This window comes from Anabrus simplex, chromosome 1 (genome assembly GCF_040414725.1).
Source record: "Anabrus simplex isolate iqAnaSimp1 chromosome 1, ASM4041472v1, whole genome shotgun sequence".
NCBI lineage: Eukaryota > Metazoa > Arthropoda > Insecta > Orthoptera > Tettigoniidae > Anabrus > Anabrus simplex.
The window spans coordinates 269,015,591-269,036,635 of NC_090265.1; the positions used below are offsets into that span (position 1 = coordinate 269,015,591).

The 21,045-nt window shown below is 38.2% G+C and overlaps 1 protein-coding gene across 1 annotated transcript in view; it reads right to left on the minus strand.

Moving 5' to 3' along the window:
• The window catches only part of LOC136864823 (actin maturation protease), a 61,416-nt gene that overhangs the window by 22,576 nt on the left and 17,795 nt on the right, over positions 1 to 21,045 (minus strand). The window contains exon 3 of the mRNA XM_067142268.2: positions 9,267 to 9,521. Coding sequence (XP_066998369.2) covers positions 9,267 to 9,521 — 255 coding nt within the window. The remainder of the gene's footprint in view (positions 1 to 9,266; positions 9,522 to 21,045) is intronic.

The window sequence follows — 21,045 nt, forward strand, 5'->3', positions numbered from 1 at the left end:
TAGCCACCCATTCAACCACTCTTTTGTCTAGTCCAATAGCCCCCATTTTCATTAGTAATCTCCCATGATCTACCCTATCAAGAGCCTTGGACAGGTCAATAGCAATACAGTCCATTTGACCTCCTGAATCAAAATTATCTGCCATATCTTGCTGAAATTTACAAGTTGAGCATCAATGGAATAACCTTTCCTAATCTCGAACTGCCTTCTATCAAACCAGATAGTAATTTTGCAAACGTGTCTAATATAATCAGAAAGAATGCTTTCCCAGTGCTTACAAACACCACATGTCAAGCTTTCCCTTTCCCTTGTACACTGGGGCTACTATGGCAACTCTCCATTAATTTGGTAACACTCCTTCATGCAAACAGTAATCAAATAAGTATTTCAGGTATGGCACTATATCACAACCCATAGCCTTCAATATATCCCAATAAATTGTAACAATCCCAGCTGCCTTTCTAGCTTTCAACTTTTGTATCTTTTCATAAATGTCTTTATTATCACAGGTAAATTTCAGTATTTGGTAGTATTAGTGACCTCCTCTATCAGGACATTATCTTTATATCCACTGAATACTTCTGCCGTCTGGAAGTCCTCACATATACACTCGCCCTGTTCATTAATAATCCATGGAATGTCCTTCCTGGAACCTGTTTCTGCCATAAAGTATCTGTACATATCCTTCCACTGCCCCCTAAAATTCATATGGCTGCCAAAAATGTTTGCCATCATGTTATCCTTAGCTGATTTTTTCACTGAATTCAATTTCCTAGTGAGCTCCTTCAATCTCTCCTTACACCTGCAACCATTCCTAACTCTATTTCTTTCTAATCTGCACTTTCTTCTAAATCTCTTTATTCCCTGTTATAATGTAATGGGTCCTTATCTCTTTTAAAGGTACATATCTGTTTTCACACTCCTCAACAATTGCTTTAAAACCATCCCATAGGTTGTTTACATTTTTATTTACCTTTTCCCATTGATCATAATTGCTTTTTAAAAATTTCTCCATTCCCCTCTTATCAGTTGTATGGTATTGCCTAACAGTTCTACTTTTATGACATTCCTGTCTAAGACATTTATTTTTAACTATACAATAATGTAACAAAAACAATAATTGCAATAATAACGTTCCTTTCTGTGTCGTTTACCACATAGCTGATTATCTTACAAATAATTCTGCCTCAGTGTCAGTCCTGCATGGTCTGTACACTGTAGCTTAGTTGGTAGAGGCGCTGTATATAATTAGGATATGAATTGCAGTGATTTTAATTCACCCTGTGCTTGCTACCCTTTTCTTAAAAGTCACTAAATTGAACACCTTGTAAGCACAGTCGCTCTTTGGAATACACTAACAATATTAATGGGGAACAGTTTTCATAATTTCCTTTTTTTGTTTAATTTCTCAGTATAGCAGTATGTATGATAGTATTTGGTCCATTAGTAACTTAGGTAAGAAGGTAAGCTTAGAGAGAAGGCACATTATTTCTTTTTATATTTGTGATTACCTATTTGCACTTAACCGCTCAAGCCGGTTCGATGTGTACGTGTACGGACCTACAAAACACAAGCCAGGAGCAGTTAGACATATACCTGTACGGACTAGGCTAGCGATGTTTTAGATGTACATCTGCATGCCATCTGTTGGTTGTCAATGTGAACTTTTAGCACGGCTTGCAGCACAGGATATCATCCTATGCAGGGGAATATCTTCTACCATAATGCGGCATTGTGTCGGTGTAAAAAGAATTTGTTTCACCAATGTCGATCATTGTAAACAACAAGGCGGTGTCCTCGCATGGTCCATATTTACCTAATGCAGCTCTCGAACGCATATTACATGAAAGTAGCTATGGGAATAATCTGAGTGATAATGAAAGTGTCAGTGATGAAGATTATGCACAGCAGGAAATTACGTGTGATGTACATAATGATAGTAATATAAGTGCATGCTCACCCGAGTGGTCATGGACACCTGTTGATTCGAATTTTATTCCAACAAGAAGGTAATTAGGCATTTTTTTTACTTCGCATGCCACAATTTTGTTTGTAGATACAACATCTGCATGTTGTATCCTCTTATTTTGAACAAAATCAGACAAGTTGTTTATAAGTTATAGCAATGTTTGTGACAGCATGTAAAATTGTGATATTTTTCTCAAATTTATTACCGCTGTAGGGTAAAATTTGGCCAACTATTAATACCGGTTTGAAGGGTTAAGTGAACATATTATTTTGTGGTTTAATGTACAAAACATGTTATAGTCCAAATACTTAGTAGGCGTCCTGCAATGAGAAACGCTGCACATGTGGTAAGAGGCAAGCGAGGCGGTTGCCTCATCTCTCAGTCCTACCGCTGCCTAGTATTTGTTTACACATTGTGTTAAACTAATGTTAACAGTATGTTGAGGTGGATGACTGACAGGCTCCTTGCTCGCTTCTAGGTCAAGTTCTTAGTTCCTCGCACAGTTTCAATACGTGTTTATAGTTCTATAGTTTGGTTTGGTAATGATGTGAGCTTATATTTTGTTTATTTGTTTTTAGCAAAAGTACGCCTTATATTTAGTTTTAGTTAGCTTAGTTGTAACGAAACTGTAATATGTATGATACCTTCCATAACTGAAAAGTCTTATAACTCTGTGGTAAACATATGTGCATTTCCTGCCTCCATTCCAATCCTCTCCCTATTACAAACACACACATCAGTACAGTCACCACAGTTACACACGTTATTATATAAATTTTCACACTTATTGAGTACTTGGTGTTGTTGACCATGATGTTGCGAACCCCTGTCATGAAACAACAACAGAAGCATATGTGCATTAATTTCTTTGTTTGTTTCTTTGTCTAAATTAGAAAAGCAGGGAAGGTACTATCTTATTCCAAGCATACCATTATTAACCCATCGGGACGTGGTATTTTTTACCAATGGCAATGTGAACTGTGAAAATTTCTACTCTAACGGGTATTCTGCCATCCACCCTTTGTTACTTTCCCAACAGACTCTCCCAAGTATTCTTGATGGCTTGATATATTCCTAATGTCTGTGCCATCTTTGGTCTGTGTCATTTGAGCTGTTGACGAGTTTGTATGTTGATTTCAGTCTCGGATAATTTCTACCCAGTGTGCATGCTGATGTAAGTTTATACAGAGTTATAATTTTCTCACTGTTTGCAAAGTGATAATTATGTAGTGATAAAAATATCATGAAGTTATTAGTGGAAATGACGATGATATAGACTTAGTATGAAAGTGACCATAGAAATAACACAGAGTAGAAGAGCTGTGCATCAGACAGCAAAGTTTTTCTTTCAATTAATCTCTTCATAAAGTTGATCAGGACTACAGTATATCTTGTTAGCTATGAGACTTCATATTTATAAACATGCTAACTTATCACAGTAAGGTGTATGCTAATTTATTACCGAGAGGTGTAGACTTCATAATTCTATTTTTATGTTCCATCTGTATATCAGTCTAAACAGTTCTTTGAAGTCATTATTGTTTCATCAACTTAACATCAGTAACTTTAATAGGCTTATAGCAAGCACTGTAAGTAGTGCAGTCATTTAACTGAATACTTTATTTAACAATGCAAATTACTCATGATAAAAATAGACACATTTGATTCTATGTTGCCACAGGGTTAATATGCAGGATTAAGATTTATGTTTTGCATGAACGTTTAATTCACCAGCTTACCTAACCGCCGAATCGACGGGATGCACGAGCCTGTGCCCGGCTTACCTAACCGTCGAAACGACGGGGTAATGCAGCGTCCTGCTTTAACGATGGTAAAGGGAAGGTAGTACATTAAAAACTTAACAGATGGCATTACAATCATTCTTTATATCTGAAGGAAGTCTCTTCAGCTGTATTTGAGTCATGTTTAGGGGATTAACCACATAAATTGAAGAGAGCATTGAGCTGATGTCATGGGTATTCAGTGAGTAAAGATGAGCACGCGCGAGGCTATTACCGAGCGAGAAGTCGTGGATATTTTACTGAATACTGATTGTGAAGAAGATTATAATATATCTGAAAGTTCTTCCTGTGAATCTAGTGATGTGGATACATTATCTGTGCTTAGTGAAGTTAGTGATAGTAATACGAGTGAAGAAGCAGAGGTAAATATTACGAATGAAAATGTTCCGAGGCACCGTAAGAATTACTAGGTTAGTTTATAGGGCATAGTTCATATTTTTCACTGTAATGTAGCACATTCCATTGAAATGATTATTTTTTAGTATTTCTATGAAAGTTTGACAACATTTGAGCCAGTAGTTGCAGAGATATTATCATTTAAGCACAGTCTTGCATGGACCTTATAAATACCAGCATTTAAATGGTAATTTAAAGGTCTGGAACTGATGTTTATAAGGTAAGCGGATGAGTTAATGTAACTTTCTATCAACGATGTATTATTAGATTCTTATGTTGAGTATTCAACTTGAAGGCCGGTTTGATTCTCAACAGCTTTGCCATCAGCTGTTGTAGATAACCTAGGCATCACAGAAGAGGCATACTACAGAAATGAGGAGTGAGATAGTTTCTCACTGCTATTGCATATCACTCTGCCAAGCCCACTGAAATACATGCACCAACTGACCCTATGAGTGACATTTTTACATCAGTCATAACAGGGACAGGTTACATACGGAATGGCATTACAAGCATCACTCATACTTCAGTCACTTCCATATTTTTTGTTTGTTTGTTGCTATTTTGCTTAACGTCGCACCGACACAGATATGTCTTATGGCGACGATGGGATAGGAAAGGCCTAGGAATAGGAAGGAAGCGGCCGTGGCCTTAATTACGGTACAGCCCCAGCATTTGCCTGGTGTGAAAATGGGAAACCACGGAAAACCATCTTCAGGGCTGCCGACAGTGGGGCTCGAACCCACTATCTCCCGATTATACTGGATACTGGCCGCACTTAAGCGACTGCAGCCATCGAGCTCGGTCTTCCATATTTTCAAAGCCAAGGAAGAGACTGAGACAAATCTGATCTACCTCATCATCATCCTAAACCACCTCCAGTTTCCCGGGTGGGGTATATGCGCCTCCTCCATCTCATCCTGTCCTTGTACCATTCTTCCTCCACCAACTTGTCCCAATCATGACCTCTCAGCAGTACATCGCTCTTAACTAAATCTATCCATTTCCTTCGTGGCCTTCCCATGGGTCGTCTTCCTTCTACCTTTCTGTCAAATTCCTTCCTTGCAGTTCTGTTTACTGGCATCCTCTTCATGTGACCAAACCACTTCAGTCTTGATATCTGAATCTTATTGAGGAGAGAATCATCTATTCCTACTTCTTCTCTAATTTTCTAATTCCTAATCTTGTCTTTCCTGGTTTTCTGGATCATAGTGCGTAGGAATTTCATTTCAGCTGCCTGAAGTTTGGAATTATCTCTATTGGTCAGTGTTGTGGTTTCGAGACTGTATGTAAGAATTGGTGTATAATAGGACTTGTACAATGTCATTTTTGTTTTCATGGGTATTTGCTCATCCCACAGCAGGTGTCTTACCTGGTGGTAAAATTGTGTTGCCTTATTGATTCGATTGTTCACCTCATGTTTTACTAGGTTGTCATTTGATATAACGCTACCCAAGTATATGAAAACTGGAACGCTGTCCAGTTGAGCTTCATTTAACATGACTATTGGTTCTGCTCCTTCCCCATACACTTTCATCACCACCGTCTTGGTCTTGCTGATGTTTAAACCATATTTCTTAAACTCCTCATTCCAGCTTTGTATTCTCTCTCCCAATTCCTCTTCTGAGTCACTCCAGATCACAACATCATCTGCAAATGTGAAGGCTTTGATATCTCCATGTTCTTTCGTTTTAATAGATTTCATTACTACATCCATTACAATAATAAATAGAAGTGGTGACAATGAGCTACCCTGCTGCACTCCTCTCTTTGTTTCAAACCAGTCCGACAAACCACATCCTACTTGAATACAGCTTCTGTTCCCACTATACAACATTTTCACTTTGTCTATGAGGCTGTCTCGCACTTGAAGTTCTTTCATGCATTGCGAAATTCTTTCCCTTGGTACACTGTCGTATGCTTTCTCAATGTCCAAAAATATTAGAAATAAAGGCTTGTTCTTCTCCCAGTATTTTTTCATTAGCATCCTAATTGCAAATATAAGGTCTGTAGTTGATCTTCCTGGTCTGAAACCATACTGCTCTCCTTCCAAAATTGGTTCAACAATATCTCTGATTCTGGTCTCTATTATTATTTTTTCCAATATTTTCAGGACATGAGACAGTACTGTGATACCACGATAATTAGTACATTTTCGTCGGCTTCCTTTGTGAACAGAGGTACAATGATGCCCATCTTCCAGTCCTCAGGAATAGTATTTTCCTTCCATATCTTGTTGAGCAGTCTGTAGAGCCACTGGATTCCTGGAATTCCCGCTGCTTTCAGCATATCTGCACTTAGTTCATCTATGCCCACTGCCTTTCCTTTCTTCATGCTCTTGAGCGCATTTTCAACTTCAAGCCATGTAATTGGTGGTTCAGTTGTGGTTTCTGGACTTGGCTCTCCTCTATCCATTGTTATGTTTTCTGTATCTCCATTCAGCAGCTTTTCGAAATAGATCTTGAGTTCTTGTTTAATTTCTCCCTCTTCTTGTGCCAGAGTTCCATCATCACGTTCTATTGCTTTTATGGTCTCTTGATCCCTTCGCTTGTTTTTCACTACTCTGTATAGCAATTTCATATTTCCTCTACTGTCCTCTTCCAGTTTGTCTGCAAACTCATTCCATTTCTTCTCTTTTTCTTCCCTTACAATGTTCTTTACAGCAAGTTTCTTGTTCCTCTATACTCCTTGAAGTCTTTGTATTTCTTGTTCATTTTGTTCTTGTCCCTGTTTTTGTTTTTCCTTGTCCAGTGCTTTCTTTATTTGGTTTCTTTCTTTCACCACTGTTTTCACTCTATCATTCCACCATGGTGTCTCCTTTTTTCTTTTGATAGAACTTGTAACTCCACATAGGTTTTTGGCTTCTCCCACAAAGGTGTCTTTGAAGGCCTTCCACTCTTCATTAATGCTGGTTACTTCACACTTTGGCAAACTCTGTTGAATCCTTAGTTTGTGTTCTTCCTTTATTTGGACTGCTTGCAACTTCCAAGTTTTAACCCTTGGTTTTTTCATAATAAGTTTCTGTGTTTCATTTGTCCTATGTTTGAAGTCTACTACCAACAATCTGTGGTCACTGCCCATGCTTTCACTAGGGATGACCTTTACATCTGTGATGTACCTGCCACCATCTTTATTCATGATTACGTAGTCAATCAATGTTCTATACTGGCCATCCCAACTGTACCTTGTTATTCTGTGAATGTCTCTTTTTTTGAAGAATGTATTTTTGATTATAAGATCATTTCTTCTGCACAGATCTAATAGTTGTTCTCCTTCTGGGTTCCTTTGTCCAAATCCATGTTGACCAATGATGTTCTCGTACCCAAGTCTGTCTACCCCAACTTGCGCATTTAGATCTCCAATAACATTTTCCTCATTAACTGTATCTTCCAGGTCTTGCCGAAATTTCTCTTTGTCTTCCTCACTGCAGCCTGTTACATTAAGCATAACATAAATGGCCTCGTCTTTAATTCCTATAATTGAAGGTAATAGATAATGAAGATTGCTGTATTTTAGTGGAAGTATGTCAATTTATTGATGGACTGACCAGTCGAATAATTTAGTTCAGCCTGTAAAATGGATGGATAGTGTCAGATGCTGTAGTTGTAAATTGAGGTTCCAATGCCAGTTTCTACTTTTTGTGGGTGTGTGTGTGTGTGTGTGTTCAATGTTATTGTTATGTTTGGCATTACCAGCTGTCACACAATGCTAAGGAGGAATTGGAATAAGAATATCTCACCACAGTGAGTTAATGACTGCCGATGATATTTTTACAGCAGCTGCAACATATGAGAGTTGGGGCATAAGTCATGGCAACTATAGTTTTTTGCACGAATACAGGATCTGTCAGACAAATGGAAATATACAAATGGGAGTGGGGAGCGTAAGGTGCTGCAGAATGTATGAATAATGCTGAGTCGGTCTGCCAGATGTAGGATATAAAGCAAGGAAACTGTCAGCCATGAGGTCCCTAATGTTTATTCTTAGAAAGCGAGTACAATAACCTTGTGATTTATATGTTGATTCCCATAGGGAACCTGAAATATTTGTCCCGAATGAGTAAATTTATAATACCAATATAAATGGTCCGTTATTGGACATTATAAACGTAACCTTTACAACACATTGCCAATGATGCAAGAGACATCAGATACTAGTCGCCTCAACATGTGTGAATTTTGAAATCTCATATTTCACAGCACTGGCAATGTCCTCTCGTGTCCCAAACTATCTCCCACACAATGGTTCTTTCAAAATCCTGCTGGTAGTGTACCAAGTGGTCAGAGCATATGGCATACCGTGTCCACTTTTTCACATAAGTGAGTGCACGTGGCACCAACTGTGATGCAATTTTATGCAGATGTAGATCTTGCTGTAAAATTCTGTGGGTGGCTCATTTTTGGTGTGTTTTGGCTTGTAACTCAAGTAGTGTCCGTCTTCTGTCCGTGTCTTGTTGCTTGTTTCACGTCCATGCAGAAACGCTTCTGCCCATCTTGCAACAGTTTGATATGAAAGGGCAATATTCCCCACAGCTTCCACAAGCTCTGTATTTATGACATACTTTGGCATTGCAATCCTGGCTAATGCCTAGTCTGATGTGTGCAAGCATTGTCACATCCATTCTGCATGGAAGCTCACTCACTACTGCAGGCCCATCACCCACTGTGTGGTACTTGTTCAACACATCACCATCTCGTGCTGTGTCCATGTACTATTAGTGTCATACTTTCCAGGACATTGTCACTGCACAGCTGTTAGGAAAAAAAAAACTGCTTGCTCTTGGCAACCTCCTCCTAGACATCAAGAGCTAGATCCCGAAAGTCATCTTAGAATCTTGGGGAAGGGTCAAGCCAGTTCTCCCACTATGTCTCAGCTCACACATTTTTGAAGGCAATCTACTGGACAGGAGGAAGTGGAGAGCACTCATTCACTTCACCCGGGCAACTGGAGCTGGTTTATGATGACGACTGTTTTTGGAGTATCAAAAATGAAGTATTTTTCTTGTAGATTACAACCGTTTTTCCACAGCAATACAATCACATCAAACAAACCAAACAAAAATTACATTAATTATATACAAAAGCCAACAAAAAGGATACGGTATTAGGAGAATGCTGCCCTGCATGAGCTGATTCAAAACATAACTTCTATCTTGACCTAAGCCACCAGACAGAATCTCTACTTGTCGGCAACTCTGATGAAACATGTCCCGAGCCAATGTAGCCATGTCATCAACAGAAAACATTTCCCCGTGGTTGGTGAAACCACGACGATGAGCTTCTTGAAACAAATGTTCAACAGAAAGAGGCTGGGAAGTGCATGAGGATGCCATGCTTAGTGCTACAAGTCCACACCTGAAACAAGTGAATACTGTACCAAGTATACAGTACAACCAGTCAATAACCCACATATATGAACAAAGAAACAAATCAATACCAGACTTGAACAGACCAATACAGACGTCATCAGAAAAATGGCTCATTACATACATACTTTGTCTTCGTCTAAAGATTAGATAAGGAAGGATTTTCAAACAAGATAAAAAAGTGGAAGAAATCATTCAGGACTATGCATTTTGTAAACATAATTAAGCTCCATGTGAACTAGTAACAATATATTTTAAGCATTCTTAAATGCCAACAAACTAAGTTGATTCAATTCTACTACTCTGAGCACTGTTATACACTGTCATACTAAAAAGTAAGCTGTTTGTCGGTTGGTATAGTCTTGAAGGTAAATGCAGCTTTCATCCGAAAATCCGTATGTTGCAAAAGAAGTATGAAGTGACAATAACTACTAAAGAATGGAACCAACTTCACTATTAGTTTTAAGGGTAAGTATTCCTGTACTAATCGTCAGATACTGAGAACACTCCTGGTGTGATCTCTTGGGTAGAAACATTAGAAATCCAACTGTAAACTGAACAGGATCTTGATATCTACTGTATGTGGTAAATAACATTTCAGTGTTTTTTGTTTTAAGTGCGGTGGCACAGTACGAGTTCAAAATGTGTACCATCATGTGCCACACATTGTTCATAATGCTTCTGAACATCATTGATGTTGATGAACAAAGGTGTACGGACACAAAAAATTATGTTATATTCTCGTGTCATTCGGGAATATTTGTAGGTGGGTCATCTGTCTTGAAACCTGATTCTTTCAACATGCCACATATGTAGGCATCTGGAGCTGTGAAATCCAGGAAGCAAGAAGGGTATTTGAATGAAGTTCCACGAGAAATCAGGTAATCTCCAAAGTGTCATTTCGGAAGGATGACTTCCCTGCAGTGTGGGCTGTAGCTCCATCTTGTTACATTCACTGTCATTGCAAGACTAAGCTTCTAGTATGACAAAAACGTCGTAAATTCTGCATGAATGGAGTAATAATGAGGTCTCTGTAGACTACCTGGTTAACAGTTCTGGATTCTGTGCAGTATCCTCGACAAAATAAGGGCACAATATTACATGACCAGATACGGCACACCAAATCGTAACCTGCACACTGTGTAGTGGCTTCTGTGTAACGACATCAGGCTGTTCAAATCCTAAAAAGTGAGTTCTTTGTTGGTTGGTGTAGCCATCAAGGTGAATATGGCTTTCATATGGAAACTATTCATTGAAGAAGAAATCTGAATCCTCATATGTTGTGGCTGCAAAAACCGTAATTGAGCTCACGCATCCCTTTCTGTTAGACGCTGATCAAGTTGAATGCAGTAATGCAAATCCACTAAACTGAGCTTCAGTGATGTTCGTCATAAACTAAACTTTGGGGGCTGCAACACCTTGTGGAGATGTCATCCATGATTCTTATTTAAGTTGATGGCTCTTAGGTGTCATATTGCCCGCTTTCATTGACGTAAGACAGATCGCGTATGACAGAACTTGTCAACAGCAGCCACACTGTTCTGTTATTTGATGCCTCCTTATTAAAGTGCTCTCTGTACTGTTCTTTAATATGAAGCAAACTCGTCCCGTTCTGACGCCCTACTCTGTATGGCCGAAAATTATGTTGCATGATAAACACCTTCTCCTCTGTTGAGAGAACTATAATTGGGGAAATCAATACAACTCTTAATTCATATGTCAAACTCTTATATACAATAAATAAATACTTCATTGCTGTGGAAACGTGGACAGCAGATGACCAATAATTTCAGTGCCATCTGTTTTGCTGCATACCGTATACTCATATATAATTACTGTTGCTTATGCACAGTTATGAAATAATTACAGCACCTATGATGGTGCAAAATGTATCATTCGATTCATTGTTAATTGAATAAATGTGCAAACAATACTAAACCTCAAAATGATTGTAAATAAAATAAATGTATGAGTCAAATACCACTCACCGACATCTCTGACACCCTTTATTGTAGGAAATTCCAATTTCACTCAATGGTTGCCCTTATATCTTAGGTGCTCACATAGAAAGGGTTTGAATAAATTCCTCTCCTAAGGGGGTGAAACCTAAAAAATGAAAATATTCATTCCTCCCAAATTGTCTTAGATGTTAAATAAGACAGGCTTTTAAAACATTCCACCTCTTAGAGGGTTAAGTGGAGATAAAGAGCAGAAAACAAAAAAAAACAAAAAAAATTCATTCCTTTAAAACGATCTGACTTATAAAGGTGAAATTTCACATAGTGATTGCTCTTTTATGTCTTGGATGTTAAATAAGAGATGAGATGAAACAGAGTTAGACCCGATAACAGAAAAAAAAAAAAAAAACCTGTTTGACACATTTACATGTTTTCTGTCCTAGATGTTAAATAAGAAATGATTTTACAACATTCAAACCCCTTATGGGGGTTACGTCCAATAAGAATATTGATTCCTCCAAAACTATCTGATGTAAGTTGAAATTTTATATCCTAGATGTTTATGTTAAGCTAAGAAAACAAATAGTGTATGCTTATTAAATTATTTCAGATTATTTGAAGTACGAAGATGAAAAATCTCTTACTTTTCTGAGGTCTGAAAGGGGTTTAGATAATTTTTGCTAGTGGCTTTACGTCGCATTAACACAGATAGGTCTTATGGTGACGATGGGATAGGAAAGGCCCAAGAGTTGGAAGGAAGCAGCTGAGGCCTTAATTAATGTACAGCCCCAACATTTGCCTGGTGTGAAAATGCGAAACCACTATCTCCCGGATGCAAGCTCACAGCCGCGCACCTCTAACCGCACAGCCAACTCGCCCGGTGTTTAGATATTTCAGGGGATTAGAAAGGGTTCCCAGCTTGAAAATCAAAATTACTCAATCCTCCAAAACCATTTACATAAAAAGTGGTCATTTCACAGCATAGTTCACCTCATTTCCTAAGAATTTAATAAGAAATGGTTTTAAAAATTCAAATCATAAGGGCGTTTAGAAATGGGTTACACACCAAAAATCATGCTATGCACATACATAATTTCACTGAAAGAGATATTTGACTTGCAAAATTAATTCCTAGGAAATAAAATCTCAGGATTAGGGCATGGCGAAGATAAAAAAGACATAATAATGAACACTCAAGGACCCCACAAGGTCATGCACCATGCAAATACTGGTCATATTTTTACACTGCACATCTGGCACATGGTTTTGCTTCCCACCACTGTGTGAATGCATGGAAAGTATGCATATACGCTTATGTTTGGTTCATGGTACGAACCTGGCACTTGAGATTTATGTCTGTTACAGGTCTCCCTACTTCCACAGTGGAAGAACCTTGTGGTCATGGGCATTTGATCGTCTTCTTCCATAATCGTTAGGCCTCAAGTCTTAAAAGGTCCACATCGTGGTTAGCCAGTGTGAGTCCCATTGGGGGAAAAAAATTTCACCATTAGAATGTTGGCCAGCAGGGTAGGAGGGGTGGTGAGATGGTGGTATACAATTTTTAATCACTAGATTGTGTGCCGAAAACCTGGAATCAATTACAAACCTCTTTGCAGTGTTCATACGAAGTGAGGGAATATTGCTGAATTAAGTACCGCTTCCAACATGGAAACAGAACAATTAGAGATTACAAAGCTGGTATGCGAGTGATCTCAGTTAGAGGAATAAATCATTTGTGTTTGGTGTTTGTTGGAAGTAGACAAGACTAGTGATAATTTTATAAATTTCAAGTTGAGTAATGCTGTTGGTGTTCAGTAGATTATGTACTGTAGCTAACATAGGTTAGTTTTACTTTGTTTTGCACTTGCGTTGGACAAAATAGGATATAATATTACACTTTTGTTTTTGTTTAAATATAGTGTTGTTGGTAGGATACACATAACGACAGACTATTATATGGAGTTGTGCCTTCCATAGTTTCTACATTTATAATCATAAGGTACTAGACACAATGGCACATTTTGATATAGAATTTTAAGATTTGCTGCAACTATCACAGAGGAAACAATTTCTTTAAATAAACAATATGATACTGGAAGCACTGTAAGTTTAGTTAAAGAAAATAAAAAGACTTCAGGAGTATAAACAATATTTCACTGAAAAGATAGCCAAAAGTCTTTGCATTTTTGGTGTTCACTGCTGCTCTTCATCCTGACTGACTGACTGATTCATCATTGCCGAGCCAAAACTACTGGACATAAAGAAATGAAATTTTGGGCATAGATTCATATTAAGATGTAGGTGCTCGCTAAGAAAGGATTTTTGGATATTCCTTCGCTAAGGGGGTGAAAAGGGGGTTGGAATTTTAAAATGAGTGTATCTATATCTCAAAACTTTGAAAGTTTACAGATGTAAAAATTGGTATTTAGAATCTCCTTTAAAAATAAGGAAATACGTATTTTTTTGTTTTCAGAAAATCCCAATAGGAGGGGTGAAAACGGTAAAAAAGGGGGTTGAATGCCTTTAATCAGAACACCGGTACTTATATCTCAGAAACTGAAGATATTACAGACCTGAAAATTGGTACTTTTGATCTCTTTTAAAAATAAAGAAACACGTATTTTTTTGTTTTTGGAAAATCCAATTAATGGGAGGGTGAAAAGGGGGGTGAATTTTTTTTTTTTGCTAGTTGCTTTACGTCGCACCGACACAGATAGGTCTTATGGCGACGATGGGTGAATAAAAAAAAAAAAAACAGTGCATCTATATCTCAAAACTTTTCAAGTTTACAGATGTAAAAATAGGTATTTAGAATCTTCATTAAAAATAAAGAAACATGTATTTTTTTGTTTTGTTTTCGGAAAATCCCAATAGGAGGGGTGAAAAGGGGTGAAAATGGATTGAATGCCTTTAATGAGGATACTTATATCTCAGAAACTGAAGATATTACAGACCTGAAAATTGCTACCTTTGATCTCTTTTAAAAATAAAGAAACACGTATTTTTTGTTTTTGGAAAATCCAAATAATGGGGGTGAAAAGGAGGGTGAATTTTTAAAATGAGTGTATCTATATCTCAAAACTTTTAAAGTTTATAGATGTAAAATATGGTATTTAGAATCTCCTTTAAAAAAAAATAAAGAAACATGTTTTTTTTTGTTTTCGGAAAATCCCGATAGGAAGGGTGGAAAAGGGTGAAAAAGAGGTTGAATGCCTTTAACGAGGCTACTTATATTTCAGAACCTGAAAATTTGTATTGGGGATCCACTTTAAAAATAAGGAAACACGTATATTTTCGTTTTTGAAAAATCCGGATAATGGGGGGTGAAAAGGGGGGTGAATTTTTAAAATGATTGTGTAAAAACTTTAAAAGTTTACAGATGTAAAAATTGGTATTTAGAATCTCCTTTAAAAGTAAAGGAATAAGTATTTTTTCGTTTTCTGTAAATCCCAATAGGAGGGGTGTAAAAGGGTGAATAGTGGGTTGAATGCCCTTAATGAGGATACATATATCTCAGAAACTGAATATATTACAGAACTAAAAATTTGTATATGGGATCTCCTTTAAAGATAAAGAAACGCGTATTCTCGGAAAATCCAATGAAGGGGGGGGGGGGGGGCGGAAAGAATTCTACAATTAATTGACTTAATTGTATGAGAATACATACATCTAATAAAAACTACAGTTGTTACGGACGTGAAAATTGGTATTTTGATCTCCTTTAAAAACAAAGAAATACGCGTTTTGTGGGGGAAACCATCTTGGGGGGCGGGAGTGGAAAGGAGTTGAATTCCTTTCATGAGGACACATAAATCAAAAACTGAAGAAGTTAGAGTCGTGATAATTGCTATTTAGAAGATCCTTTACTATTAAAGAAACAAGTATTTTTTGTCGGAAAATTCACTTAAGGGGGGGGGGGGGGGGAGAAGTGTGAAAGGAAGTAAAAAGAGCGAATTATTTTTATGGGGACACTTATATCTCAAAACTCAAGGTAATAGACGTGAACATTGGGGTTTGGAATCTCCTTTAAACATAAAGAAACACTCCTCCTTTTAATTTTTTTTGGGGGGGGGGTAAATAAACTTAACGGCGGTGGGGTGTAAAAGGAGGTGAGACCAATTGATTTTGCTGTTCATAATGTACTTATAAGGAGCCTCCGTTGCTCAGGCGGCAGCGCGCCGGCCTCTCACAGCTGGGTTCCGTGGTTCAAATCCCGGTCACTCCATGTGACATTCGTGCTGGACAAAACGGAGGCGGGACAGGTTTTTCTCCGGATACTTCGCTTTTCCCTGTCATCATTCATTCCAGCAACACTGTCCAATATTTCATTTCATTTGTCATTCATCGATCATTGCCCCAGAGGAGTGCTTCGGCAGCCGGCACAATTCCTACTGTCACCGCTAGATGGGGCTTTATTCATTCCATTCCTGACCCTGTCGAATGACTGGAAACAGGCTGTATATTTTCGATGTACTTATTCTGATCATAAACCGATCTTTTTAATCTTTCCTGGGTTTGTTTTCAACAGCCAACTTTTCCTTCGGAGAATGTTCTTATATTACAGTAGATTCTCCTGGCATATGAATAAAAATTTAAACACATTTGAAATAAACGATAGGAATAAGATTGACCGTCCAATTGTTCACCTCTATAATAAGGTCAATAATGCACGGAAGTATGTCATTCGTATCGCCAGAAATCCCGCACACTTGCCTACGCGCGACATTGGTGCTGGTCACATTCTCAACAATAACAATGGCAGCAGATGTAATTTACCGCCGAGTAGCGGTCTTGCATCTTGCTGTGGGGTCCAGAACATCTATAATAATAATAATAATAATAATAATAATAATAATAATAATAATAATAATAATAATAATAATAATAATAATAATAATGTTCTGGACCGTCGTCAAATATGCGGACAGCGGTGGAAACGGGTCCTGGACGGGTAATGACTAAGAATGCAGTCTGCCCGCGGGTTCAGTACCGCCAAGGCACCCAAGACAACACCACGCCGGATCTCCTGAAAGATTTGTTCCATATTAAAAATGCTTATAAGAAAAGATGGCAAAGATTTAGGGACCCAACTGACAGGGTGGAATACCTGGACCTAGCCTGGGAAGTACGAAATCGATTGCTGGAAATAAAGATTGAAAAATGGGAGGAAACTTGCCATAATCTATTAGAAAACGAGTCAGTCGTAATCTATAATCTTCATTTCCGTATTGACAATTGCACAATTAAAAATAGGAGAGGTTTCCACCAATCAATAAGCCCAAGAAGAACACGAAGTAGTACATTACAAGCTCGCATGTCAAACACAACTCAGCTACACCAACAACAGTAAGTACATATTCCAATTCACACACATAACCCTTAGACATTCCTCCGCACAATATCATTTATAACTCAATCTTATCTTCCACAGATAAACATAACATCATTGCACAGCTACAAATGGGAAAGGAGCCACTACTTTGAAACCAATGTCACCCAGATTTACGGACGCCAATAAGTAAACATGAACTGGTTCTTATAAAAGGGCAACACACACAGCAGAGCTGAACATATTTTACTTGAATTTCATCCATACATTTGGCACCCTTTTTAAATTGAAAGTGTTTTATCTCACATACGCACAGGAAGACAAAACTTTTATCCATGCAATTTTACAAACTCTATGAATAGCAGCTGAAGTGTACAACTGTGAATAAGACTTAAATACGGAAGTTAGTCGATGTATTGACCACCAAGCAAGAACGAATGTTCATGTACATGAAGTGTTTTTATGTATTGTTTTTATCTTGTACATATATATAAGTTAGTTTAGGAAAAGACGTGTTTTATACACTAGTTTTAAGACCTTCAACATTTTAGACATACAGTTGCAATATTGCACAGAATGACATATACGCCAGCTCACGCTAAGACGTGCCCCATTTGTATGTAACTAAATGTACATCATCATCATATGGCATTCCTTCAACACCACAATCTTAATCAAAGCTTCATTATATTAATATGTATATATGGTTCAGCTGAAGATGACCTTGAATATGAGGTCGAAACCGGTCCTGTAGTTTAATGTGTACAATAAATAAGTATTGATTGGTGGAAATCCTCTCCTATTTTTAATTGTAAAAACGAGTCAGATCGCGAATTTTGGCGGATTCTCGCAGAAAACGATTCAGATCGTGAATTTCGGCTGATTATATATCTAAAACAACAGTCAATTATAAATTTCAGTATAATACCGTAGCGAAGCACGGGTATTTTGCTAGTCTATATATATAAAAGACCATGTCCTGACTGACTCATTCATCACCGCCGAGCCAAAACTACTGGACATAAGGGAATGAAATTTTGAGGATACCTTTATATTACAATGTAGGTGCTCGCTAAGGGAGGATTTTTGGATATTCCGTTGCTAAGGGAGTGAAAAGGTGTGTGTGTGTGTGTGTGTGTGTGTGTGTGTGTGTGTGTGTGTGAATTTTTATCTCAAAACTTTAAAAGTTTACAGATGAAAAAATTGGTATTTAGAATCTCCTTTAAAAATAAAGAAAAACGTATATTTTTTGTTTTAGGAAAATCCCACTAGGAGGGGTGAAAAGGGGTGTAAAATGTGTTGAATGCCTTTAACGAGGACATTTACATCTCAGAAACTGAAGTTATTACAGACTTGAAAATTGGTATTTCGAATCTCCTTTAAAAATAAAGAAATACCTATTTTGTTTTGTTTTTGGAAATACACTTAAGGGGGGGGGGGGGGGAGGGGATTGAAAAATTAGTTGAATTATTTGTATGAAGATACTATTATCTCAAAAACTGAAGATGTTACAGTCGTGATAATTGGTATTTAGAGGAACCTTTACTAATAAAGAAACAAGTATTTTTCCTGGAAAATTCACTTAAAGGGGGGTGGGGGGGAAGTGTGAAAGGAAGTGAAAAAAAGTGAATTCTTTTTATGGGGATACTTATATCTCAAAACGGAAGGTAAGAGGCATGAACATTGGTATTTTGGAATCTCCTTTAAACATAAAGGAACATGCCTTATTTTTTTGGGAGGGGGAAGGGGGGGTGTTAATCAACTTAACGTCAGTGGGGTGAAAAGCGAGTTGAGACCAACTGATTTTACTGTTCATAATGTATGTGATTCTGATCATAAACTGACCATCTTTAATCTTTCCTGGGTTCGTTTTCAAGAGCCATCTTTTCCTTTGGAGGACTTAAATTTAGATTACAGTAGATCTCCTGGCATATAAATAAAAATTCAAACACATTTGAAATAAACAATAGGGAATGATATTGACCATGCAATTGTTCACCTCTATAATAGGGTCAATAATGCACGGAAGTATATCATTCGTATCGCCAGAAATCCCGCACACTTGCCTACCCGCGACAATGGTGCTGGTCACATTTATCAGCAATGACAATGGCTGCAGATGTAATTTACCGCCAAGTAGCAGTCTTGGATCTAGCTGCGGGGTCCAGAACATCAACAATTAATAATAATAATAATAATAATAATAATAATAATAATAATAATAATAATCACAACAATATAATTCAATTAAAATCACCCACCCTAATAATAATAATGTTCTGGACCGTCGTAAAAATGTGCGGACCGCGCTGAAAACGGGTCCTGGCTGGGTAATGAATACGAATGCAGTTCGGCTGCAGGTTCAGTACCGCCAAGGCACCCAAGACGACATCACGCTGGATCTCTTAAAGGATTTGATACATATTAAAAATGCTGATACTAAAAAATGGCAAAGATTTAGGGACCCAATTGACCGAGCGGAATACCTGGAACTAATACCAAATTAAATGGTCCATTATTGGACATTATAAATTTTCCAGCTAACTCATTCCTGGTTGCCAGCGTTTCGCCCCCATGTGCTAGGTTGGGCTCATCAGTTGGTACCTCGCACACCTACCAAGACACCTGGCTAGTGCATACTGTGGAGGCCAAGCAGGCATCAATTCTTGGTAATGGGACAAAGTTTCTCATAGTGCATTGGCACTGCCAGTGGCTCCAAGTAGCCTACGCAGTGACCTCCACAGTATGCACTAGCCAGGCATCTTGGTAGGTGTGCTAAGTACCAACTGATGAGCCCAACCTAGCACACGGGGGAGAAACGCTGGCAACCAGGAATGAGTTAGCTGGAAAATTTATAATGTCCAATAACCGACCATTTATATTGGTATTATAAATTTACTCATTCGGGACAAATATTTCAGATTCCCTATAATAATAATTTCTTGTGGCTATTTCTAGCCGAGTGCAGCCCTTGAAAGGTAGACCCTCTGGTGAGAGGGTGGGCGGCATCTGCCACGTGTAGATAACTGCGTGTTATTGTGGTGGAGGATAGAGTTATGTCTGGTGTGTGAGTTGCAGGGATGTTGGGGACAGTACAAACACCCAGCCCGCGGGCCACTAGAATTAACCAATGAAGGTTAAAATCCCTGACCCGGCCAGGAATCAAACCCGGGACCCTCTGAACTGAAGGCCAGGACGCTGACCATTCAACGAGTCGGACAAATTCCCTATGGGAATCAACATCTATATCTGGAACTAGCCCGGGAAGTACGAAATAGATTGCTGGAAAGAAAGATTGAAAAATGGGAGGATTTTGCAGTAAGATCACGAATTTTGGTTGATTATAAATAAAATATTAAGCATTCAATTATAAATTGCAGTATAATACTGTAGTGAAGCACGGGTATCTTGCTAGTATTAAAATATTCTGCTCTTGGCATACCTCCACGGCACTTAACGCAGCGACTGCTGCTCAGCCCGAAGGCCTGCAGATTACGAGGGGTCGTGTGGTCAGCACGATGCATCTTCTCGGCCCTTATTCTGAACTTGCGAGACTGGAGCTGTCATTTCACCGTCAGATAGCTCCTCAATTCTAATCACGTAGGCTGAGTGGACCTCGAACCAGCCCTCAGATCGAGAGAAAAATTCCTGACCCGGCCAGGAATCGAACCCGGGGCCTCCTGGCGAGAGACAGGCACGCTACCCCTACACCATGGGGCCGGCACTCTTGGCATACCAAGTAAATCAGCTGTTTCATGTATTGTAGATATTTGTAGTTCAAGTCTTCTGGATAGTTTTGAGAGAAGTCCCTGATTTAGACATCGTCCCTTGTACTTTTGAAATTTCAGCAATCAACTTATTGGCAGTTTTCATTTCTGTTAGAGCATAGCAGATTGAAATAATAATAATAATTTTAAACTGCCGCCTGATCTCTGACTGTACCGTTATCTATTCTGATTTGACTGAACTACATTATATTATATCCTAGTAGTTTTATCTTTTGGGAACAGATGTCCCTAGCAAAAATTTTCTAATGCTACCTTGTGTTGAAGGACTGTAACTACAGTATTATTTCATATTATGAACAATGCCCTGAGCAAACCAAGAAGGCTAAATAATGGACTCCCGCAAGTTTCCATATTACCCCCTTTGTTATTCTGTGTTTATCCTGCAGACATCCCAGAAATGGTATCAAGACAATTTGCCTATGCCAATGATATTTGCAT